We start from the raw sequence: 23,949 nt of genomic DNA on the forward strand, positions 1-23,949 counted from the left end.
TTTCTGTTTCTTCAGCCGCCTCCTTTCACACCCTTGGGTGGTAGCAGTTAGATCTTGCATAATTTCTCCATTGGTATTTTCACCTAATATTAAATCCTTAAGTTTGTTCACTTGATTTATTTTTCAATTTGCTCATACTGCTGGTATCTTGCCTTTTTCCTCTGCTGTGAAAACAGATACAAAGTGCTAATTTTAAAAGAAGTCTGCTATTTTCTTATTATCCATTACAGTCTCCCTGGTATTGGTCTCCATTAATTCCCCTTTATCACACTTGCTCTTAAATTATGCATAAAATATTTTGATTGAAACTTGAATATGTATTGGAAGTTTATATCACTCTTCTCATTCCACCTCATCACTTTTCCTTCATTGCTGTCCCATTCCACTGGATTTTCACACCCTTAGCTTAATACTGAATCCTAGCTTACTTTTTGAAGGATTTGCACTATTGAGTGAACATAAGTAACAAATTCTGTGCACTTCACAATCTGTTAAGATCTTCCATTATATCAAACTAATGACGTGTGGAATAACATTTTAAAACATTTCAGTGCATTCCTGAGAGATTTTGTTTTAGAATTTATGGTCACTTTCAAACATACCCGTGTATGTTTTCAGCTGAATCTATCTCAAAAGTTGCTGTGAACTATTTTGATTTGTATAGTATTTAAAAGTTTAAAAAACTGATGTCTGATTTCTGACCGTCAGAAAATTTGTAGTGCTGCAGTGTACTGCTCCTTTCATAGCACTGACCCATAATTCAGGTGTTTAAAAAGCAATATTTTAAAAGGTCTGTATTTCTAAATTTCTCCATTGATTAATTTTATGTTCTTTCACAAGGTGTAATTGTTGATGAGGAAGCTGTATTTATTGGCTATCTCTTACTAGACTTGCTAATGTGAGCATTTGTCTTGAACTTACTGCAGAATATGGGGCAATGGCAACTCCACAGTTTTTGAGTAGAGAGTTTCAGGGCTTTGACCCAGTGACCAAAGACACTAGTCGAAGTGCTCTTCATATCTGTAGAGATTTTCAAGTTGCATCACCACCTGATGTGGAGTCTCCAGTGCCCAGGATCGAAAGAGGCTGAAGAGAGTGGTAGATTTAGCCATTTTCATCATGGTCACAATTTTCACCATCCTCGAGGACATCTTTAAAAAGCGTTGTGCATTGGAGACTCCATGCCAAGCGGTGATGCAGCCAGTCAGAATCCTCTTCGTGGTAAATCTGTGGAGATTTGCTAGAGTCTGTGGTCACTGGATCAAAGCCCTGAAATTCCCCATTCAAAAACTGTGGAGTTGCCATTGCCTTCGACGCTGCAGCAATTTAAGACAACAGCTAAAGAAGGTGGCATCTATCATTTCCAACTCTCACCACCTGGGACATGCTTTCTTCCCTTTACTACCATCAGGAAAGAGATACGGGAGCCTGAAGACCCACCCTCAACTTTTTAGGAACAACATCTTCCCCTCCGCCGTCAGAATGAACACAACCTCACTATTCCTTATTTATACTATCTATTATTTTTTAAAAATATGATAATTTCTATGTTTTGCTTTGTACTGCTGCCATAAAAGAGCAAATTTTATGACGTATGTCAGTGATAATAAACCTGATTCTGATTAACTCCATTTGGGTGACTTCATGATCAGGATAGGGAAAGACCTAATCCTCTGACAAGGTGTAATCAATGTGAAAAAGTCGAGAAAGCCAACTTCTACAGTATCTTCCTCATGATAAAATCCCTGGAATGAGTTTATTATTGTCATATGTACTGAGATACAGTGAACAGCTTGTCTTTCATATTGTTTATACAGATCAAAGCATTACACAGTTTATTGAAATAGAACAAGGAAAAACAATAACAACGCAGAATAAAGTGTAACAGCTACAGAGAAAGTGTAGTATAGATAAACAATAAAGGGCAAGATGATAAGAAAATAGATTTGAGATCAAAAATCCATTTTATTTTGCTTCTTGTCTTAGCAACCATCATCAGAGAAGTGGGTACTTGTGAAATCACTGGTCTGGCCACTGTTATGTCATTTTTCAACAAGGAACCTCAGTATCATTGATTACATAATCAAGAAATTGATAGCGACAAACAATTTTTACTGGAGCATTGGGCATCATCTAGACATTGAACCAAATAATTAAAAATAAACTACATTGGAACTGCTAGCTAAGAACAATAAATTTACTTTACAGTGATACAATAAAATCATGAAGTAATTCAAGTGACGAAGTCTGGCAGTAGCCACAGTTAGTATTCACTTTATGAAGGGGTTTGTGTTATCATTGAAATTAGGTACCTGGAACATTAATTAAAAACTTCAATCTGGACCTTCACTGAAAAGCAGGATGTGGGTGGTTGGAGGGCTGGCCACAGATCTCCTCTTCACAAATCTGAAAAATTACAGTTCCACATACCGTTCTCATACAATTTGTCACAGGTGTCTCCTGGGAATAGGGGATGGGTCAGAAGAAATAATAATTCTGAGGAAATGGTGAGCACAAATAGCCTAAACTAACATGCAAGGGAAGGTTCTACTGTCTACCTACAGTCAAGTGAAGTGATACAGTAAACTTCCTTAAGTTCTGCCATTCTCCATCATCACCCCATTTCTGTTTATGTTGCTCATCCCCATGTCTAGCACCAATTGCTGCAAAGTAGTGATGGTTACCATCCTATTGTTTCTTTCTACCACACATGAGGAATTCTTCATCATACAAAAGAGTAAACATGAATTATCAGAATCAGGTTCATGTTTAATATTACTGGTATAGATCGTGAAATTTGTTTTGTGGCAGCAGTACATTGCAATACATAGATTTAAAAACTATAAATTACAATAAGAAATACATGTGTATAAAATGAAAATTAAGTAAATAGTGATCTAGTGTACAAAGGTTCACTGTCAATTCAGAAATCTGATAGCAGAGAGGAAGAAGCTCTTCCTAAAACATTGAGTGTGTGTCTTCAGGCTCCTGTACCACCTCCTTGATGGTAGCAATGATGGTGGCATGTCCTGGGTGATGGGGGTCCTTAATGACTGAAACTGCCTTTTTGAGGCATCACCTTTTGAAGATGTCCTTGATGCTAGGAAGGCTAGTGCCCATGATGGAGCTGGTTAAGTTTGCAATTTTCTGCAACATTTTCCAATACAGTGTAGTGGCCCCACCATACCCTACAGTGATGCAACTAGTTGGGATGCTCTCATGGTACATCTGTAGAAAGTTGTGAGACCTTTGGTGACATACCAAATCTCCTCAAACTCCTAATGAAATATAACTGATGTTGTGCCTTCTTTGTAATTGCATCAATATGTTGGGCCCAGGGTAGATCTTCAGAGATGTTGACACCCAGGAACTTGAAACTGCTCACCCTTTCCACTGCTGAACACGTGATGAGGTCTGGTGTGTGTTCCCTCAACTTCCCCTTACTGAAGTCCACAATCACATTCTTGGTCTTACTCACATTGAGTTCAAGGTTGTGCTGCAACACCACTCAACCAGCTGATCGATCTTACTCCTGTACACATCGTCATTACCATCTGAAATTGTATCATCAGCAAATTTATAGATGGTGTTTGAGCTGTACTTAGCCACACTCTAGTGGGTGTACAGAGAGTAGAATAGTGGGCTAAGCACTCATCCTTGAGTATGCTGGTGTTGATTGTCAGTGAGGAGAGGCTGTTTCCAGTTCACACTGACTGTTGTCTCCCAATGAGGAAGTCAAGGATCCAGTTGTGGAGGGTCAGGTTTTGGGACATTGATTAATACTGAGGGTACGAGTGGTAATCAATAAACAGCAGCCTGACATAAGTGTTGCAATTGTCCAGGTGATCCAAGGCCAAGTGGAGATCCAGTGAGATTGCATCCGCTGTAGACCTGTTGCAGCGATAGGCAAATTGCAATCCTTGCCTAGGCAGGAGTTGATCCTGGCCACGACCAACCTCTCAAAGCACATCATCACAGAGGCAGCTCACACTGTTCTTGGCCACTGGTATGATTGTCATCCTTTCGAAGCAGATGGGAGCCTCCAGCTGCAGCAGTGAGAGATTGAAAATGTCCTTGAACACCATCAGGGTCTGGTGCCTTGTGAGGGTTCACTCTGATGAAAGATGTTCTGACGTTGGCCTTCAAGTCAGAGATCACAGGGTCACCAGATGCTGCAGGGTTTCGCACAGGTGTAGTTTTATAAAAGGTTTTGAGCTCATCTGGGAATTATGCTGTACAGCCATTCATGTTGTTAGGTTTCATCTTGTAGGGCCTGCAAGCTCTGCCAGAGCTGACGTGCATCTGATTCCATTTCTAACTTCAATTAGAACTGCTTTTCATTCTTAAAATACCCTTCCATAGGTCGTACCTGGACTTCTAGTATCGTTCTGGATCAATGGTCTTGAATGCCACAGCTCTCGCCTTCAGCAGACTACGAATCTCTTGGTTTATCCATGGCTTTTGGTTTGAACGTTTCAGCTTCATCACTTACAATAATTTGTACATAATCTAAATTTAAAGATGTACTGATATAAGCTATGGTACGAATTATACAATGGATGATTAGTATGTTAAGTTCCAGCTTGTTCAATCAGGAGTCTGAAGATCCTTCAGCTAAGGTGTTTCCAAATCAATTGAACGTTCTTTGTTCTACCCATGGGATTCTTCATTTCAGACTCATCATCTCTCCTAATTGTAATGATTAAAATGTGCAAGCAGTGCAGATTAAGACCCGGTGATCTGGCATATGGGATTTTCTTCATTCATTCCTTTTTTTTGATAACATGGCATCTGCTGCACCAATTCCTTGCTAAAATCTCTGTGTGAATTTAGTGTTTTCTTTCATATCTACGATAGCCACATTTTTCCTTAATCTAAATATCTGGGGTGTTACCTAAAGATAACATATTTTCCTTGTCCTGTTAATCTTCCAAGCATTGATAGTTTAGCACAGTATCACACCTTAAATTCACCGTGCTTGTGAGGTTTTGTATACTAGTTATGTCCAGTGTGTTCTTGTTGTGATTTGCTGAATCATAAAGAATGTCCTTCTTTTTCTCATAATTAATTGAGAACATGGAGGCCTTATTTTGAATAAGTGGTTATCAGTTTCTTATTGGTCTATTGAGCAGAAGTACAGTATTCAGTGATGCTAGAATTCTGCATTTCTCCAGTTCTAGTCTGGTCTGTTGTGCATCCTCAGTTTCTATTCACCTGCAATATTTTTCTCCTTCCTTGAATATTTACCATTTGGGTATTTCCAGCTGTTGTTAATTTCAGATTTCCAATATCTTCAGTATTTTATATGTCATAGTTCAAGCACTTTTTTCTTTCACTTGCTGAGTGGTTATCTGCTGTTTACATCCCCATACAGATCAGTTGCAATTCACAAGCCTTCATTTCCATCTCCCATCTGGTACCACCACCAGTTGTGTCATTCTGTGTCCCTTGGTCTCTATCCTATCATGCATGTTTCTTTTACCCCTTGTCCTTCCCTTCTACATGTTTGGTTTCTACCTTTTCCTTGTTCTGCTAAATGATCCTTGATCTACAGTGTTAACCCTCTGTCGCACTCCATAGATACGCTACACAAGCAATTCCTGTACTTTCCAATTACATTTTGTTACAATATATCATCACTGATATGGGCCAAAGGGCCTGTTCTTGTGTGCATTGTCCTATGTTCTGATTCCAGTTGATTTCTGCTAATTAGAAACTATACCGAAAATCTTAAGTTTGTTAACCAGTTAAGCATCTATCTGGTGAGACCTGCAACTGTTTAAGAGAATATCAGTATTGTCATTTGCATAAGTCTATACTCACATAATTTTGTTGATAACTGCTTTATGAAATGTTTTGAATGCAGGTATCCTAGAATGGTTGAAGGTTGTTCAATTTTTGGGAAACTGCTATTGTAGTGGCAAAATTGATTCAAAATCAAAACAAGTGCTGCCAGCCTGCGAATCTACAGAGACGTTATACTTCTGTGACATGCCCTCAGCTGCAATGATTGCTCCAAAGAGTGAAATTCCCTATTTTGATCCTTTATTAGCAATTAGCAAACATACAATTAAGCGTGATTGAGCGTTATCTCAGCGGACAGCAAAGATATGACATCTGCGGTCCCACACTACAGACTGCCACGAAATAAGTATGAATATGTAAATAATCCCCTTCACTTTTACCACGCTCCCACTAATGTGACTAGTTACCGTAATGCACATAATAAACATGTAACATAGAATACATGGCTCCTACAGCTATTGATTATAAAATTATCTTCTCAATACCAAAACCATAAGTAAAGGGTATTTTAATGGCTGGCTGTTCGAAAGACCAATAGCCATTAATAAAGATGTCCGGCTGAGAAATTGTTGACTGATGTTAGTTAGATGTCTAATTTCAAACATCTCTGAGCCTGCCAAAATAAGGTTTCCAGATTTTAGTTGCGCAATACCAATGATTTGTAAAAATGTCTCTATAAATAGCCTTGTCCATTGAAACTCTTGGAAGTTATTTTGACCAAAAGCTGAAGGCGGGTATTAAATGGTGTGCTGTGGTTATAAGGATCATTCGAATTTAGCACAAAATGATGGTTGAAATTGTTGATGTCATAAATATGAATTTGCTTGGGCTACTAAACCAGAAAATTGCACATTTAGCACTCAGTGCAGGTGAAGATCAATTACACCCTCTGCATTCAATTCTACCAAAAGTGTTTTCTGTTGAATGTGAATTGTGTAGTGACATAGAGTGGCTTAGAAAGCAAGAAAGATAGATGTATGGAGTCAGATGGTGAGATACAAGGCCTAAATGTGCCTTTTCTCATCTCTTTAGCATGGGAAAAAATGATATCAAATTCATTGTTAAAGATCCTGCAGTTGGATTGCAAGAAAGGTTTAAAAAAAAGGGTTAACAGGTATCAGAGAGGCTGGCTGTGCTTAAGTGGAATAATGAGCGAATCTGGATGAACATATCAAAAGTACATTGTTACTACTTATAATCTTTCAGTTTTACTGGACATTGACATTAATGCAAGAGAATTGGAAACCTGCAAATATTAAATCCATATTTAAGAATGTATGTAAATCTAGGAACAACAAGCCTATCATTTTATCCTTGGTGAAGGGGAAACATTTGAAGCAATAATCAAGAGACACAATGGGTTGTGGTTTGAATTCTAGTTTATTCGACAAAAGTATGCACAGATTTGTTAAAGATAAACTGTGTTTAGTTAACAATGATTACACTTTTTAAAAGCAATGTACTATAGTTAACAAGAAGCTGAATTATGCTTACCTTTGGCCCGTGTTTTCTTGGGAGGAGCTGCTGGTCATCTCCTTGCTCTCTGACTTTTTTCTGCGAATTGAAAAGCTGGTATCTGTATTGACCTTGAGTAAAATACTAAGTCATTTACATATTTTATATTATTTTAATTTATGCTAAACATTTTGAGGTTTCAACTAAATCTTATTGGTACCTTTTAAAATTGTAATTATTTGTCTTATTTCAAGTGTTGTTAAATATCTCTGATTATTCATATATAATCAAATCCAAATATGGTTCAAAGGACTTTGACAGCAGCAGGCTGTCAGAAAGGCCATCACAGCAAACTGGGAAATGGTACCTCAGGATTTGCCATCTGTTGTGCTTTAGGACTTTTAGAAGTTTTTTTTTTCAATTGGTACAGAATAAATGTACAACAACATTGAATCCCATGAAATAAAAATGAGCAGAAGCAGCAATGGTGTGAAATTGGTTTAGAGGCAGAGAGTGTCTGAGTAAATGATTGTTTCTCAGATGAAGATAGAAATACACTAGTGATCCCCAAGGATTTCTGATCACAGCTTTTTATATATGTCAATAATCTGGACTTGGGGCGTGCTTAGGAGTAAGCTGTAGTAAACGCTGCACTTAATTATAGACAATAGACAATAGGTGCAGGAGTAGGCCATTCGGCCCTTCGAGCCAGCATCGCCATTCACTGTGATCATGGCTGATCATCCACAATCAGTACCCCGTTCCTGCCTTCCCCCTATATCCCTTGACTCTGCTATCATTAAGAGCTCTATCTAACTCTTTCTTGAAAGCATCCAGAGAATTGGCCTCCACTGCCTTCTGAGGCAGAGCATTCCACAGATCCACAACTCTCTGGGTGAAAAAGTTTTTCTTCAACTCCGTTCTAAATGGCCTACCTCTTATTCTCAAATTGTGGCCTCTGGTTCTGGACTCCCCCAACATCAGGAACATGTTTCCTGCCTCTAGCGTGTCCAATCCTTTAATAATCTTGTATGTTTCAATCAGATCCGCTCTCATCCTTCTAAATTCCAGAGTATACAAGCCCAGCCGCTCCAATCTTTCAACATATGACAGTCCTGCTATCCTGGGAATTAACTTCGTGAACCTCCACTGCACTTCCTGAATAGCAAGAATGTCCCTCCTCAAATTTGGAGACCAAAACTGTACACAATACTCCAGGTGTGGTCTCACCAGGGCCCTGTACAACTGCAGAAGGACCTCTTTGCTCCTATACTCAATTCCCCTTGTTATGAAGGCCAACATGCCAATAGCTTTCTTCACTGCCTGCTGTACCTGCATGCTTACTTTCAGTGACTGATGAACAAGGACACCAAGATCTCATTGTACTTCCCCTTTTCCTAACTTGACACCATTCAAATAGTAATTTGAATGGTATTATTGTAATACTCAGGAAAATAACGAAGACAGTTTTGAAAAACAGCCATTTGCCAAATGAATTATAGAGATAAATGATTTGTTCAACTGGAGCGAGGAACAAACTGCTGAAGGAACTCAGTGCGTCAGGCAGCATCAATGGTGGCAAAAGGATAGTTGATGTTTTGGGTTGTGATCCAGCATCAGGACTCTATTATGAAATAGTGAAGTCTTGATTGTTTGAGAATCCTTATTTTGGGCAGCATCATTTTTATTTTCCTTATTTCAGTGGCCAGAGGTGAGCACAATCTGACCTGTCATTATTTAAAATTTTTGAAAAAAGCACAACAGATGCTGGAAATAAGAAAACGAAGAAGGAATGCAAGAAAAATTCAGCAGGTCCGGCAGCATCTTTGGAAAGAGAGTCTGTTAATGCTTTGGTTTTGGGACCAGTTATCAGTTTATTGTTGACATTTTTGTCTATTAATGGGTCTCATGTAGCTGGAATCTGAACAACTGAGTGTTTAATGCCATAGGTTTTGTTTCCTTTCTCTAATTTTCTGCTTTTTTAAAAATATTTTTAGGTAGCAGAGATGCATGGAGAACTGATAGAATTCAATGAGAGGCTGCACAGATCACTGATGGCCAAGGAAGCCCTTATCTCACAGATGAGGCAGGAGCTGATTGATTTAAGAGGACCAGTAAGTAGCTTTATACTGCCTGCTCATCAGTAGTGATAATTGTGGACACTGGGTGATTGATGGTCTCAGGATCAAATGAACATCCATTCGAAAAATAAATATTTTAATGATATATGAGGTGGGTAAAATCTGCTAAGAGAAAAGGATATCAAGCTATATCATAAAATGGACAAATGTAACCAAGACAAATTTGGAAAGAAATAGTTCAGAATCTTATATCTTTGAATGAAGAATGAAAATTCTGAGAAACAAGTGCAAAGAGCTGTTCTTTGAAATGCTTTTTTTTAATCAAACTGACACCTTCTTAGCAAAGGCATTTAAAAATGTAAAACAAGAGAAAATCTGCAGATGCTGGAAATCCCAACAACATGCACAAAATGCTGGAGGAACTCAGCAGGCCAGGCAGCATCTATGGAAAAGAGTGAACGGTTGACGTTGTGAGATAAAAGATGAGAAGTCAGCGTAAGAAGGTGGAGGGAGGGGAGGAAGAAATACAAGGTGATAGGTGAAATTAGGAGGGGGAGGGGTGAAGTAAGCAGTTGGGAAGTCGATTGGTGAAAGAGATAAAGGGCTGGAGAAAGGGGGAATCTGATAGGAGAGGACAGAAGGTCACGGAAGAAAGGGAAGGGGGAGGAGCACCAGAGGGAGGTGATGAGCAGGTAAGGAGATAAGGTGAGCTAGGGAAATGGGAATGTAGAATGGTGAAGAGGGCAGGCATTACCGGAAGATTGGGAAATTGATGTTCATGCCATCAGGTTGGAGATTACCCTGACGGAACATAAGGTGTTGCTCCCCCAGCCTGAGTGTGGCCTCATCACGACAGTAGAGGAGGCCATGGACTGACATGCAGAATGGGAAGCGGAATTAAAATGCATGGCCACTGGGAGATCCCACTTTTTCTGGTGGACAGAGCATATGTGCCATTCCCTATTCCCAGTTCTTCTGTCTCCGCTGCATCTGCTCCCAGGATGAGGCTTTCCGTTCCAGGACTTCTCAAATGTCCTCTTTCTTTAAGGATCGTGGCTTCCCTTCTGCTGTCATCCATGATGCCCTCATCCGCATCTCCTCCATTTCCCGCACTCCGGCCCTCACCCCATCCTCCCGCCACTACGAGAAGAACAGAGTTTCCCTTGTCCTCACCTACCACCCCACCAGCCTCCGGATCCAGCACATTATCCTCCGCAACTTCCGCCACCTTCAACAGGACCCCACCACTAAGCACATCTTTCCCTCTCTACCCCTCTCCACTTTCCGCAGGGATCGATCCCTCCGCGACTCCCTGATCCACACGTTCCTTCCCACGGATCTCCAACCCGGCACTTATCCCTGTAAGCGTAAGTACTACATCTGTCCCTACACCTCCTCTCTTGCCACCATTCTGGGCCCCAAAAGTCCTTCCAGGTGAGGCAACACTTCACTTGTGAGTCTGTTGGGGTCATCTGTTGCATCCGGTGCTCCCGGTGCGGCCTCCTGTACATCGGTGAAACCTGACGCAGATTGGGGGACCGCTTCGTCGAGCACCTCTGCCTCATCCGCCACAACAGACAGGATCTTCCCGTTGCCACCCACTTCAACTCTGCTTCCCATTCCCATTCGGATATGTCCATACATGGCCTTCTCTACTGCCATGATGAGGCTAAACTCGGGTTGGAGGAGCAGCACCTCATATACTGTCTAGGTAGTCTCCAGCCCCTTGGCATGAAAATTGAATTCTCCAACTTCCGGTAATTCCCTCCCCCTCTCTTCCTCTATCCCTATTTCACTCTGCCCCCTCCCCCAGCTGCCTATCACCTCCCTCATGGTTCCGCCTCCTTCTACTACCCATTGTGTTTTCCCCTATTCCTTCTTTACCTTTCCTGACTATCACCTCCCTGCTTCCCCTACCCCACCCCTTTATCTTTCCCCTGACTGGTTTTTCACCTGGAACCTACCAGCCTTCTCCTTCCCACCCTCCCCCCACCTTCTTTATAGAGCCTCTGCTCCTTCCCTCTTCAGTCCTGATGAATGGTTCCGGCCCGAAATGTTGACTGATCGTTTCCACGGATACTGCCCGACCTGCTGAGTTCCTCCAGCGTGTTGTGAGTGTTTCTTTGATGTATACTTGTTCTCAATCCTAACTTGAGTCTCAATGCAGCATTTTGTATGTATGGATCCCCAAAAAGTTTCCTGAAGTGCTAAATATGTAAACGTGATTTGATTTTATTGATTTTTCAGTAGGAATTAGTACACTGTTAAATTTATTAAACTGTTTGGTTTTAAATTACATTTTTGAGAGTCTTTGCTCCCATCCTTGTCCTCGGGACAGGACAGCTTGGATGAGCTATTCCAGTTCTGATTCATGGCACAGCCTTGGATTTTTCTGGTCCTGTGTAATTTATTTTTGTATTGCATTAACTCACCAGTATGTTTCCTTTTGCCCTGTCCCAACAGCAAATCTTGCATGAGCACGTTGTTTAATATTGGCATGTTATTGAACTGCATTGTTGCGATCTAACCCAACATGGTCCAACTGTATATGGACAGATGCATCAGTACAGAAGATGTGAGCTTCCTATCTTGGGTTTCAGTGGTGCAGCTATACATAAGGCCATAAGACATTGGAGCAGAATTAGGCCATTTGGCCCATTGAGTCTGTTCTGTCATTCAATCATGGCTGATCCTTTCTTTTTTCTCTTCCTCAACCCCATTTCCCGTCCTTCTCCCCGTAACTTTTGATGCCATGTCCAATGAAGAACCTATCAAACTCTGCCTTAAATACACCCAACGACCTGGCCTCCACAGCTGCACGTGGCAACAAATTCCACAAATTCACTACCCTCTGGCTAAAGAAATTTCTCTGCATCTCTGTTTTAAAAGGTCGCCCCTCTATCCTGAGGCTGTGCCCTCTTGTCTTAGACTCTCCCACCATGGGAAACATCCTTTCCAAAACTACTCTGTCTTGGCCTTTCAACATTCGAAAGATTTCAATAAGATTCCCTCTCATCCTTCTGAATTCCAGTGAGTACAGACCCAGAGCCATCAAACATTCCTCGTATGATAATCCTTTCATTCCTTTAATTCCTCTGGACCCTCTCCAATGCCAGCACATCTCTTCTAAGATGAGGAGCCCAAAATTGTACACAATACTCGAGTTGAGGCCTCACCAGTGCCTTACATGGGATCATTCTACTAATTGTATGTAATTAGCTTCTTGAAGATCTTGGGCACAGATGATTTTAAATATAATTCACTGGGCAAACAATATTTATTTTGAAATATGGTGGAGAAAAATTTGCACATTAAGAATTTTTATCTTAATATTATCAGTAAGCAAAATTAAACAAGCTGTAATTGTCAGAGAGGAGAGTTACTTTCCAGTAATGCTATGCTGATTAATGCTGATGATGGACCAATTCGAAACCAGTAGCTAGCAAGTGTAATTTACAATTTTCAGTGCATATGTTGTACTGTGGGATGGGATGGGAACTGCATGGTGTTAATAGGAAAGATTATCTGATCTTAATTATGTACACTGAGTTGTTTTTAGACAACAAACTTTGAATCATTCAAGAGCTTAGCATTTGCTTCTAAAGTGACTGGATCCAGATGGTACTTTTTATGAAGTTCAAGTTAGGCCTCTAAGTACCTTCTAACCTAGCTTTACGTGGCACTAGCGTTAATGTTCAAAGTATATTAAGTTTGAAGGAGATTGTGATAACTACCTCAGACACTAATTTTCCAGGTTCTGATTATGACTTGCTTTTGATTTTAAAATGCTAGTTTTAAAACTTGAGGGTTATGGAAAAGTAACACAGTAACTGTGTCTGAAATTAAGGAGTACAGTGTGCTGACAGGCAACTAGTTCCAGATTTCAGTTAACTGCACATTGCTATGGAGCATGTTGGCAGTCAGATGTCAGCCTTCTTATCTGGGTCTGCACCATAGCCCTTCTATCCATTGACTTTCAACAACAGCTACTGTTGGCTTTTAATAAATTTGACCATATTGCAAAATGCTGTAACATACTGAGAGGTCAGGAGTCTTTAGTGTGCTGTTAAAGGTGTGCTCTGTGGTTGTTGCATGGCATGCCTGTGACTGTTTTGGTGGTCAGCCAGCTGCCACTCCACAGGTGTTGCACTCAATATGAAAAGTGAATCCTGAACGTAGAGGAGAGAGGTGCTGATTTTGAAGTGGGTCCTAAAGTGGGGAGCAACTGTACACTGAGCACGATCAAGCCCTGGTCTGGGAATTCATGTGGACCGTGGCTGGTTCAGCTGCACAGCACTGTGTGAGGGAGGAGGTGGGAGTGGAAGCTGAGAGAATTGAGGTGGGTGTTGGTCAGGGGTCAGAACCAGAGACCAGGCGTGAGATGGTTTGATAGGGTTCCAGTCCAACATTGTCTTGGCAGTGACCACTGATGGACATTACTCAGTCAGTGTAGGCTTCGTTCTCAGCGGTGTTCTCAAATAAATGGAGTGGCAGAGTGGGAAAGATTAAAGAGGGAGGGTGGCATTACAACGTTTACGAGAAGTTTGGATAGGTACATGGATGGTAGGGATATGGAGGGCTATAGTCCAGATGCAGGTTGATGGGAGTAGGCAGTTTAAATGATTCAGCATGGATTAAATGGGCAGATGGGCCTGTTTCTGTGATGTATTTCTACGATTCTTATGTTCTTTCATGTGTGTCTGACATAAAAATCACACGTGTGACACGTTGTCAAATGCCTAATTATTCTCATGCGGTGATATAAAGTGAATCAGAAACAGATAAATAGTTATTTGATGGGAGTTGAACTTAGCAAAGGCCCAAATATATTTGAGAGAAGGATAGAAAGTGATCAAATTGATGAATTCTGCATGGGTGCGGAAAGGAGCATCAACACAGTGAAGAAAGGGTTGGGGGTGGTACCAGAGAAGGCATTGCATGTAGCCAATAAACAAACAGGCTGGAGCCCATAAGCGTGTCCATGGCCACACTTTTGACTTGTGTAATGTTGATTAGGGTAAAAACAAATTCAGCCAGGCAGATGAGTGTTAGTGGAAGAGACCTAGTTGAATCTTTGTAGTAGCAGAGGGCTTTAAAACCTTCCTGATGAAGGGTGGGTGTATGTAAAATCTGGACATCGATAGTCAAGTTGTCCAAATGATGGAGGGCATACGAGGTGTCCTGTATGTAGGTGGGAAGGGAGGGAGAGACAGGATGGAGTTGAAGTTCGAGGAGATGGGTTCGGTGGGGTGAGAGCAGGCAGTAACAGTGGGCCTACCAGGATGGTACCTTTTGTGGATCTTGAAGAAGAGATAGAAGTGGGAAGTGTGGGACTGAGGCACCAACAGGTCAGAGTGTGTGGAGCAGTTAACTCCTAACTGAATGAGATCTGTGACGGTGTAGGAGATAGTGATTTGATCCCATTTCTGGGAACAACTGCATACATTTTCCCTGGTTTCTCAGACATTATTGATAACACTGATAGCTTGAACATTTGTGCTTCACATTCATAATTTTAAAAATATTTAAAGTTATTATATGCTGCATCATTGGTATCAGTGAACTTTTAGACTCCTTGATTTCATTTCCGTGGTCCAATTAATTTGACCCCTTTTCATATCCAGTGGAATATTCTTCTCATTTGTCATATTTTTCTTCTTTTGTACATGATTATTGGAATTAAACCAACAGATGATGTGCCTCTGTATAACAGCAAGGCAGTGATTAATGATTCATTTCGGGATTTGCTAAATGATAATTGGGAATTCTGTTGGGAGCTGCCACTTCTTCAACATCACATTGATGAAAAATGACTGTAGAATGGCAGCCATCCAATTTCTTTGGGTTATTTTGTAAAATAAAATGATTTTAAGAATAACTATTCTAGTTTCATCTCCTTCTATCATTCCCCAAGCAATCCAATGGGATATCCTGAGGTGCAATGCCTTTTAACATTCCAATTGCTTTTTTTGAACTTTGCAATGCAATGCAAATTAACTTGAAATGCAGTATTATGTGCTTCTTTGACTATCACCTCTTGAAATTCACTGTAATCCATTAAACCCAGCTACTGAAAATTAATCTACAATGCATTAAATCTTTCATACTGTCATGCTGCTTTATATCATATATGGTGATTTTTTCTGGTCTGTGAAGGGAATGTGAAGTGAATGCACTCACGTAATCGTAAAGCTTTGAACACAAACAAGGCTTGATGTAGCATTCATTTGTGAGTAAATATGGAACTCATCATGTGGAGTGGTTGAACTGTGATCTGCTTAAGAGGAGCCTTGATGTACACTTAAGTGAGGAGGTAAAAGATGAAGATGAAGGATGGTAAGAAGTAGTCAAAGTGAGAGGAAGCTCATTTACCAGGTGATTTTTATTTTAATATGTAGTAGGTTTTGCACAACTCTAAATTGACCGGGGAGAAATAAGTAAAAATTCAATGTGGATAAACTGAATTTCAAAATTCAAAGTTCAAAGTAAATTTATTATTGAAGTATATACATGTCACCATATACAACCCTGAGATTCATTTTCTTGCAGGCATACTCAGTAACTCCAAGAACCATATTAGGACCAGTGAAAGACCGCACCCAGTAGGGTGGACAAACAACCAATATGTGAAAGACGACAAACTGTGCAAATACAAAAAAGATTAAATAATAATAGTAAATAAGTAAACAATAAATATTGAGAACATGAGATGAAGTGTCCTTGAAAGTGAGTCCACAGGTTGTGGGAATAGTTCAGTGATGGGGTGAGTGAAGTTGAATGAAGTTATCCCCACTGGTTCAAGAGCCTGATGTTTGAGGGATAATAACTGTCCCTGAACCTGGTAGTGTGAGTCCTGTACCACCTTTCTGATGGCAGCGAGAAGACAGCATGACCTGGAAGGTGGGGGTCCCTGATGGCGGTTGCTGCTTTCCTATGACAGCACTCTGTGTAAATGTGTTCAGTGGAGGAGAGGGCTTTACCTGTGATGGACTAGGCCATATCTACAATGAAAGAAAGTTACAGAATTACTGTAATTTCATAAAGTTGAGCTAAAAATTATGTGAACACTTGAGAATATAATTTTAGATTAAAGATTTATGAGAGATTGAGAATGGGTATGATGTGAATTGGGTAAAAAAAAAGAGAATGTCAGATGAACACATTAAGGCAAAACTTGTGATCAGCAAAAACGGAACTTCATGGTTTTGGAGTTATTCTGAACATAGAAAAGTGGAAACATAGAAAATAGGTGCAGGAGTAGGCCATTCGGCCCTTCGAGCCTGCACCGCCATTTATTATGATCATGGCTGATCATCCAACTCAGAACCCCGCCCCAACCTTCCCTCCATACCCCCTGATCCCCATAGCCACAAGGGCCATATCTAACTCCCTCTTAAATATAGCCAATGAACTGGCCTCAACTGTTTCCTGTGGCAGAGAATTCCACAGATTCACCACTCTCTGTGTGAAGAAGTTTTTCCTAATCTCCGTCCTAAAAGGCTTCCCCTTTATCCTCAAACTGTGACCCCTTGTTCTGGACTTCCCCAACATCGGGAACAATCTTCCTGCATCTAGCCTGTCCAATCCCTTTAGGATTTTATACGTTTCAATCAGATCCCCCCTCAATCTTCTAAATTCCAACGAATACAAGCTCAGTTCATCCAGCCTTTCTTCATATGAAAGTCCTGCCATCCCAGGAATCAATCTGGTGAACCTTCTTTGTACTCCCTCTATGGCAAGGATGTCTTTCCTCAGATTAGGGGACCAAAACTGCACACAATACAGTCGTAATACAATGAATTACAGTATATAGTTCACTTTTGCAAAAAAGAATTATTTAAAGTTATTTTAAACAGTTTTTAGAGTATTACCAATTTAATTGGGGTTTATTTTAATCATAGTATTTTATTAAGATACCTGAATAATTGTTATTTTTATAATTTAGTGTAAAATATGACTTGCTTTATCATTTTGTGTTTAGGTAAAGAAATGTAAAGGTGTTGTCAAACACTGGTTTAAACAAACTTGCGTTCCCCTTATTTTAAAATTATGTGAAAGGAACATGAAACATTTTTGATATCCTCTTAAGTTCATGGTGATAACATGATAACATAGAAATGATGATCTGGAGATTGTAGGTCAGTCCACAGCTTAACTGATGACCTGGAGGTTGGATTTTAGCCCACTCCCGAATTATTAGTGATTTTAACTTCAAGTAATTACATAAATTTGGATTAAAATTATTGTAAAAATATTGGTGATCATGAAGCAATACGACGGTCATAAAAAAATAATTTAGTTCATACCTAGCCCTTCTGTAGTTGATACTTAATAGACTTCTGAAATAACATAATCCACTTAGCAATGGATATAAAATGCAGGCTTTGTGGATAAGGGCCAGAAACTGTAATTTTTTCAAGTGATTAAGCCTGTCCTAATTTTGTGTCACAGAGTTCAGCAGTGGTTCACAATAGCTATGTAAATGATTTTTCCTAGATCACAAGTATTGCCTAAACTTGTTCATTTGATATTTTGTGTAATTGTTACTTTAACAGAGATGCAAATTGCCCAGAATTAGTGCTAAGAGTAGGATTGAGCTTGCTAGCTTTTGTCATTATTAAAGAGACAATTGGACAGATATTTCTAATATTCCCACACATTTTTATAACAAAAAGGTACTGTCTGAATCATTCTATTGCTGCAGAAGCTTCACCAAAACATTATCTAAACTTGTTACTCCTCTTTCAAAAACAGATTGGTCAAAAAACCAAAGTACTTATCCCTGGACACACTAAATTTGTTAACATAAGTTATTGCTTCAATATTCAAAAATAAATTTGTTTATAAATGTAATTCATTTCAAACTAGCAATAAGTGTGTAGTACTCCTCACTCAGATCAGCCACGTATGGCAGAACAGGCTTAAAGGCTTGGTGACCTACACCTTCTATTTTCTTATGTTCGCTCCATGACAAAAATAATATACTTCTTTTATTTATTCACTCTCTGTAATGTTACTTCAACAATATGGAAATCAATTTCTTTATTTTCCATCTTAGTATTATGTTTGATTTGTTACTGTTGAATCCTCTTGCTGATATCGTGAAGGATTTGAGCTACTGCAACCTTTGTCTCTTATTCTGCCCTTGCTTTTAAATTTGTAAACACTGAAAAGCAGCATGAAGAAAGGGGAAGAAAGTGCAGAATTAAGTGGTGACATTTACACAGATTATAAAGGGACCTTTGTGATTTTATTGTGCAGGTGTTTATACATGGGCTAACTATACTCAGATTTCTTCCATTGCTAATATTTGATTTTATTTAAAGATTTATTGCGCTAGCTATATTTTAATATTAGCTTCAGTGTTTGATTTTATTTTAGTCCTCTTGTAGAAAGTTCATACTTCAAATGTGTATTGAATGATCAAAAGCTAAATCAGATATATTAATATTTGTACATATTCTGGTGTACCTCTGGCCCTTAAAAGATTTTCAAACCTTTCTCTCTCTCCCCTTCTCCCTCCCTCTTTCTATGGAGAAAGTTTACGACTTATCTCTTTTTGTAGGTAGTTTAAAACTTATATTTATAATATATTTTGACTTGCTCCGTTAAGGATTTGGTTTTAAAAGGTGCACTTCTTCAAATATAGTTAAATGGTAAATATAATGCATCAACTACAAAAGCCTGAAAGATTCATTGCAAAGGCATCTGAATTGATGCTTAAGTGAGCAGGGCTCAGAGGGAAATAGAATTAATGCAGGCAAGTGGGATTAGTCGAGATGGGCATTATGGTTGGTTTAGGTATTGTAGGCTGAAACATCCGTTCCTATGCTGTATGACTATGATGTCGAAACTTTTGCTGTGAAATCTGAATATGAAAAGTGAATTTGAACTGTTTCTAATACATTTTATGAAAAGTAATTGGATCTTAAATTGCTTTAATAACGTCTCACTGTTTTGGATTGTAGTCAGAACTTCTTTAGCTCTATCCTATGATACTCTGATAAATCTAATTAATTATTATATTGGGTTAGTATTGGTTCTTTGCTTAAAGTGCATGAATCACATTGAGCAATATTAAAAAATGCAGTTGGAGATATTCTTCAGCCTTGTAGTAACCTTGGGTCCTTTTGTTTCAAATTGAATGTACAATTTGTGGCTTTTCATATGTATTAACACTAAATATTTTCTCTCTTGAAGTTGGTGGTTAGGGCACCTGAAACACTTCATTCCTGGAATAACCCTGATTCTGATTCTAAACTCCATAGAGTTACATTAGCATATTATACCATGCTACGAATTCCACATCATTGACTTAACGGAAGTTTTTAAAAAATCTTTTATTGATTTGTCTCCTTGCCTGACCAACTATTCATAAACATGAGAATGTATGCAGATTGCTGGAAATCCAAAGCAACACACACAAAATGCTGGAGGAACTCAGCAGATCAGGCAGCATCTATGGAAAAGAGTAAACAGTTTTGGGCCGAGACCCTTCATAAGATATTCATACATGTTTTTCTTAATTGTCCAAGGTTTACATCAGACTCTGCTTTAGCACTTAAATTATCAGCCGTAAGTACATGGAAAATTTATTTTCCATCATTGAAACTTTGGAGTAGAAAAGGTTCTGTTGTAAGTACTCAGTTGTGTTAGCATACAAAGTTCTATGGGCCAAGGTAAAAAGATATGACATTAATATGGTAAAAAGTATATGTTGTAAACCTGAGCAGTTATGATAGACTTCCTTAAATATTTGCTGATAGCTCCTTTATGTGGATTCATTAAGGAAAATGGACATGTTTTCATGTATAATCCTGTACGTATCCTGGTACAGCAACAGAGTAGACAAGTAGATGAGCGTTTAATAAAGAAGCCCCTTTTTGAAACATTTTGGTTTGGCAAATGTTCTGATGACTGATTCCAGTCATTTTACAAGGATTTGTGTTTATTTATATCGTACCTTAAAATGTTTAGGGTATTTTGCTTAAATTGGTAAATCAGGCTTAAGATGGCACAGGTGTGAAGCACAGCAACTACTTGCCAATAGTAAAGAAACCAAACTACTAGCTACTTTATTAATCACACCTTTTCTTGCAATTAACCACCGCAATCAATAGCTTGTAATTTTCCTTTTGGAACTTAGCTTTCGAACCACCTGTACAACCTGGCATTTTTGTGGGTGTGAACCGAAGTCTCAAATAATTGTGATGTGGTGTGCGCGAGTTAAATTGAGGTGGCTGGGCCCAAGCCCGAGTGCGTATCAAAGTGGCAGGACCTGGGTCCAAAACACGGAATGACTCAAGGTTTAATTGATTTAAGCACTGGGCTGAATTAGAAAGGTCAAGGGGTTGGGGCTGGGGCCCGAGGAGAGGGATGGGCCAGTTCAGCTTGCTGCTCCTCAAGGTTTACTCATCTCTGCACTGAATTGAGGCTGTGGTCTGCAACTAATGGGTTCCTGAATTGGTTGCAGTGAGGACTGGTTTTGTGGCATTGGACTCCCTTTTGTGGACTTCAGTTCTGAATGTTATTCGCGTACTTTTTGTTTGCAAGATTTGTTTTTCTGCGTACTGGGTGTTTGATGGTATTCTTTCTTTTAATGGGTTCTGTTGGTTTTCTTTGTTTTGTGGTTGCCTGTAAGGAGACAAATCTCAAAGTTGTATATAGTAATACATACTTTAATGTACTTTGGACTTTGACCAAAATTAGGATGATTTCAGTTTACAGTTTACATGGATTTGTAAACTGACCTGGAAGGCTATAATCAGATTAATGCAGTATTATGTTCAGAGAAGTTATTCCGAGTTGTATCACCATGAACTTGCTTGAACCTGATAAAATGATTATAATGTTGATTATGGAAAAATTAGGTCTTAAAGTAAGTACTGTACTATATTATTGTGTGGCTTTCTTTTTAAGCATGCTGCTGTGTACAATGTCAATAGAATATTCAAATTGAAATTACATTTTTATTTTCAATTTTGCCTGACTGAATGGTCCTTAAACTTCGTCTCCTTTAACTTAGTGGTTTGTATCCCATACACTTGCTGCCAAGTCAAAAAATTAAAATTGGTATTTGATACTAATTCTAGAAATCAGGAGTTTGTTAATGTTCTGGTACGTCACATGGTATCATTAACATGGAACAATGACATCGTTCAACTGATTGGATTAATGATCCAGAAACACAAATTAAATTTCACCACTGCAACCGGAGAATTCAAATGGAGTTAATTAAGTAAAAACTAAAATTTACACAATATGCCTTAATGATAGTTATGACATTTCTGTGTTGTCATAAATAGTAGTCTGATTCCCTAATGCTCTTTAGGAAAAGCAGTTCACCTAATAAGTGACTCCAGGTTCATAGCAATATGGACAACCCTAAAATACCTTCCATCAACTCCCTCAATTGTGCTAAATTTCAAAAGGCAATGGTAATAAAAGTGGACATAACACCAGCCATAAACCTGAAGTTAGATATTACAAAGGTACACCCAGCTCAGTTGACACAACTGAGCCCTCTGCATGAATATCTGTGGACTGGTGCTTAAATTGGAGAATTGTCTCAGAGAATTTTTGTGCACTGCTTGGAGAGAACTGGGAATTCTCCATAAGGATGATGTTAAGCTTATGCAAGGAAATCTCATGCTGATTATCACCTTCTATACTTCTTCAACTAGTGAATTAGTAATCAACTATGCTTCTGAGTCTACAAACAGTAGCCACATCAAAATATTGGAAAGATACCATCAGTGCTGTCTATGCAAAATCCTTCAAATTCATCAGAAAGATGTGAGAATGAACATCAAAGTCCTCTCCCAGGCCATCATTTGTGTTGATGCCTGTTTGAATGGTTATGTTAGGTAGTCATTATTGGCAGGTTGTGTTGCTTGTATACCCAACATCAAATTCTCGGCTCTGATTCACTATTGTGAGCTCTATCATGGGAAGACATTCCCAAGTAGATGGAAAAAGAATCCAAAGGTGAACTCAAAACCTTCTTGAAAAATGCAACGTTTTACTGATTCCTGGGAATCCCTGTCCTATGACCACTTACAATGTGGAGAAGGATGATATTGTGAACCTCAAGTCTGTGCATCAGGAGCACAGAGAAATCCTGCATAAACTCTTCCTCAGAAGCTACCTACTCACCCATCCTGACCAAGCACCTCCTTACCAATTTGAGGAAGAGTCTGAGGTTCCCACATTAGCGTCATCAATCACCAGAAAAATGGAGTGGAAACAAGTAATCCTCAGTTCCAAAGGTCTGTCTATAAGAGGCAGATTATTGATGTCAAATAGTCATTGGAAGAAACACTAAGGAGGACAAGGACTCTGAGATCCCAATTATTAAATATAGTTAGGCAACATAGCGTAAGATTGAATCAGTCAATTCTTAAATTAATGGAGGTATGGAGGGGCCACAGCACAGGATCAGAGCAAGCTGCGGATGGTTGCAAACTCATCCAACTCATTGTGGGCACTAGCCTCCCAGCATTGAGGACATCTTCAAAAGGTGATGCCTCAAAATGGTGACATCCTTCATTAAGGACCCCCATTACCAAGGACATGCTCTCTTCTTATTGCTACTGTCAGAGATGAAGTATAGGAGTCTGAAGACACACACTTGACATTTTAGGAACAGCCTCTGCCTCTGCACCATTAGATTTCCAAACAGACAATGAACCAACCGATAAACGCTACCTCACTATTTTTTCCTCTCTTTTTGCACTACCTATTTAATTTAATTTTATAAAAATATATATACAATGGATTGGGCCATTAGTTAATCAGGGCAACCGCTTATTTGAGACACTTCTTAAAGAACAAAGAAAAATTAAGAAAATAGCGGGGATTCTCTTTGTTTATTTGGGACACTATGCTGCTTAATTGGAACACACTGCATTTAATTAGGACAAGACAGTGTTGCCAAACAGTTTCTAACTAGTGTCAATCATGTGCACATCGTGTAGCCATTAGACACTACACTGTGCTTAATACGAACAGTTTTTAAATGGTGGCAGTTGCATGTGTTTGTGTTTAAGCAGCAGCGATTTTTGTCACTGATAAGTTTGTGAGAAATAAGCAGTAAGACAATTCAGAACAATTTGGAAATGCGAGAAACAGCCAGGATTGAAAGTGAAATGATTTTATTACTTCAACAAGTTAGGAACTATGATGAACTTCAAGGCGTCATCAATCATCTTGAATGTTACAATCAAAATGAAAATTTATAGGATGTAGTTATCGAAAGCATTGTTTGAAAGCTGTCCATTATATATAGAGGGAGAGATAGAGAGAAAAAAAACCAATAAAGGCAAGCAAATAGTATTCAGAATGAAAGTGAGTCCTTAGTCATGAAACCTGGAGCAGGCCATAGCCTCAGTTCGCCACAGAGCTGTGTAAAGGTAGGGAGCAGTGAGCAGAATTGGCCCAGTCCTCATGTTTGGTCACAGCCTTTGCAATCCGGTCCAGTATTTTAATTGTCCAAACAGCAAATGGTTTTTTGCTCTAAGACTTGGGCCCTGTCGTTTTGATACTGTCTGGGCTTGGACCCTGCCACCATGTTTCAGCCCATTCCCATTTCCAAATCAGTCTGCCACTT

At 39.2% G+C, this 23,949-nt stretch overlaps 1 protein-coding gene across 1 annotated transcript in view; it reads left to right on the forward strand.

Annotated features, from left to right (window-relative positions):
- snx29 (sorting nexin 29) overlaps positions 1-23,949 on the forward strand; it is a 581,542-nt gene that overhangs the window by 325,728 nt on the left and 231,865 nt on the right. The window contains exon 16 of the mRNA XM_063059095.1: positions 9,258-9,374. Within this exon, the coding sequence (XP_062915165.1) occupies positions 9,258-9,374 (117 nt within the window). The remainder of the gene's footprint in view (positions 1-9,257; positions 9,375-23,949) is intronic.

The sequence above is a fragment of the Mobula hypostoma genome, chromosome 9, assembly GCF_963921235.1.
Source record: "Mobula hypostoma chromosome 9, sMobHyp1.1, whole genome shotgun sequence".
NCBI lineage: Eukaryota > Metazoa > Chordata > Chondrichthyes > Myliobatiformes > Myliobatidae > Mobula > Mobula hypostoma.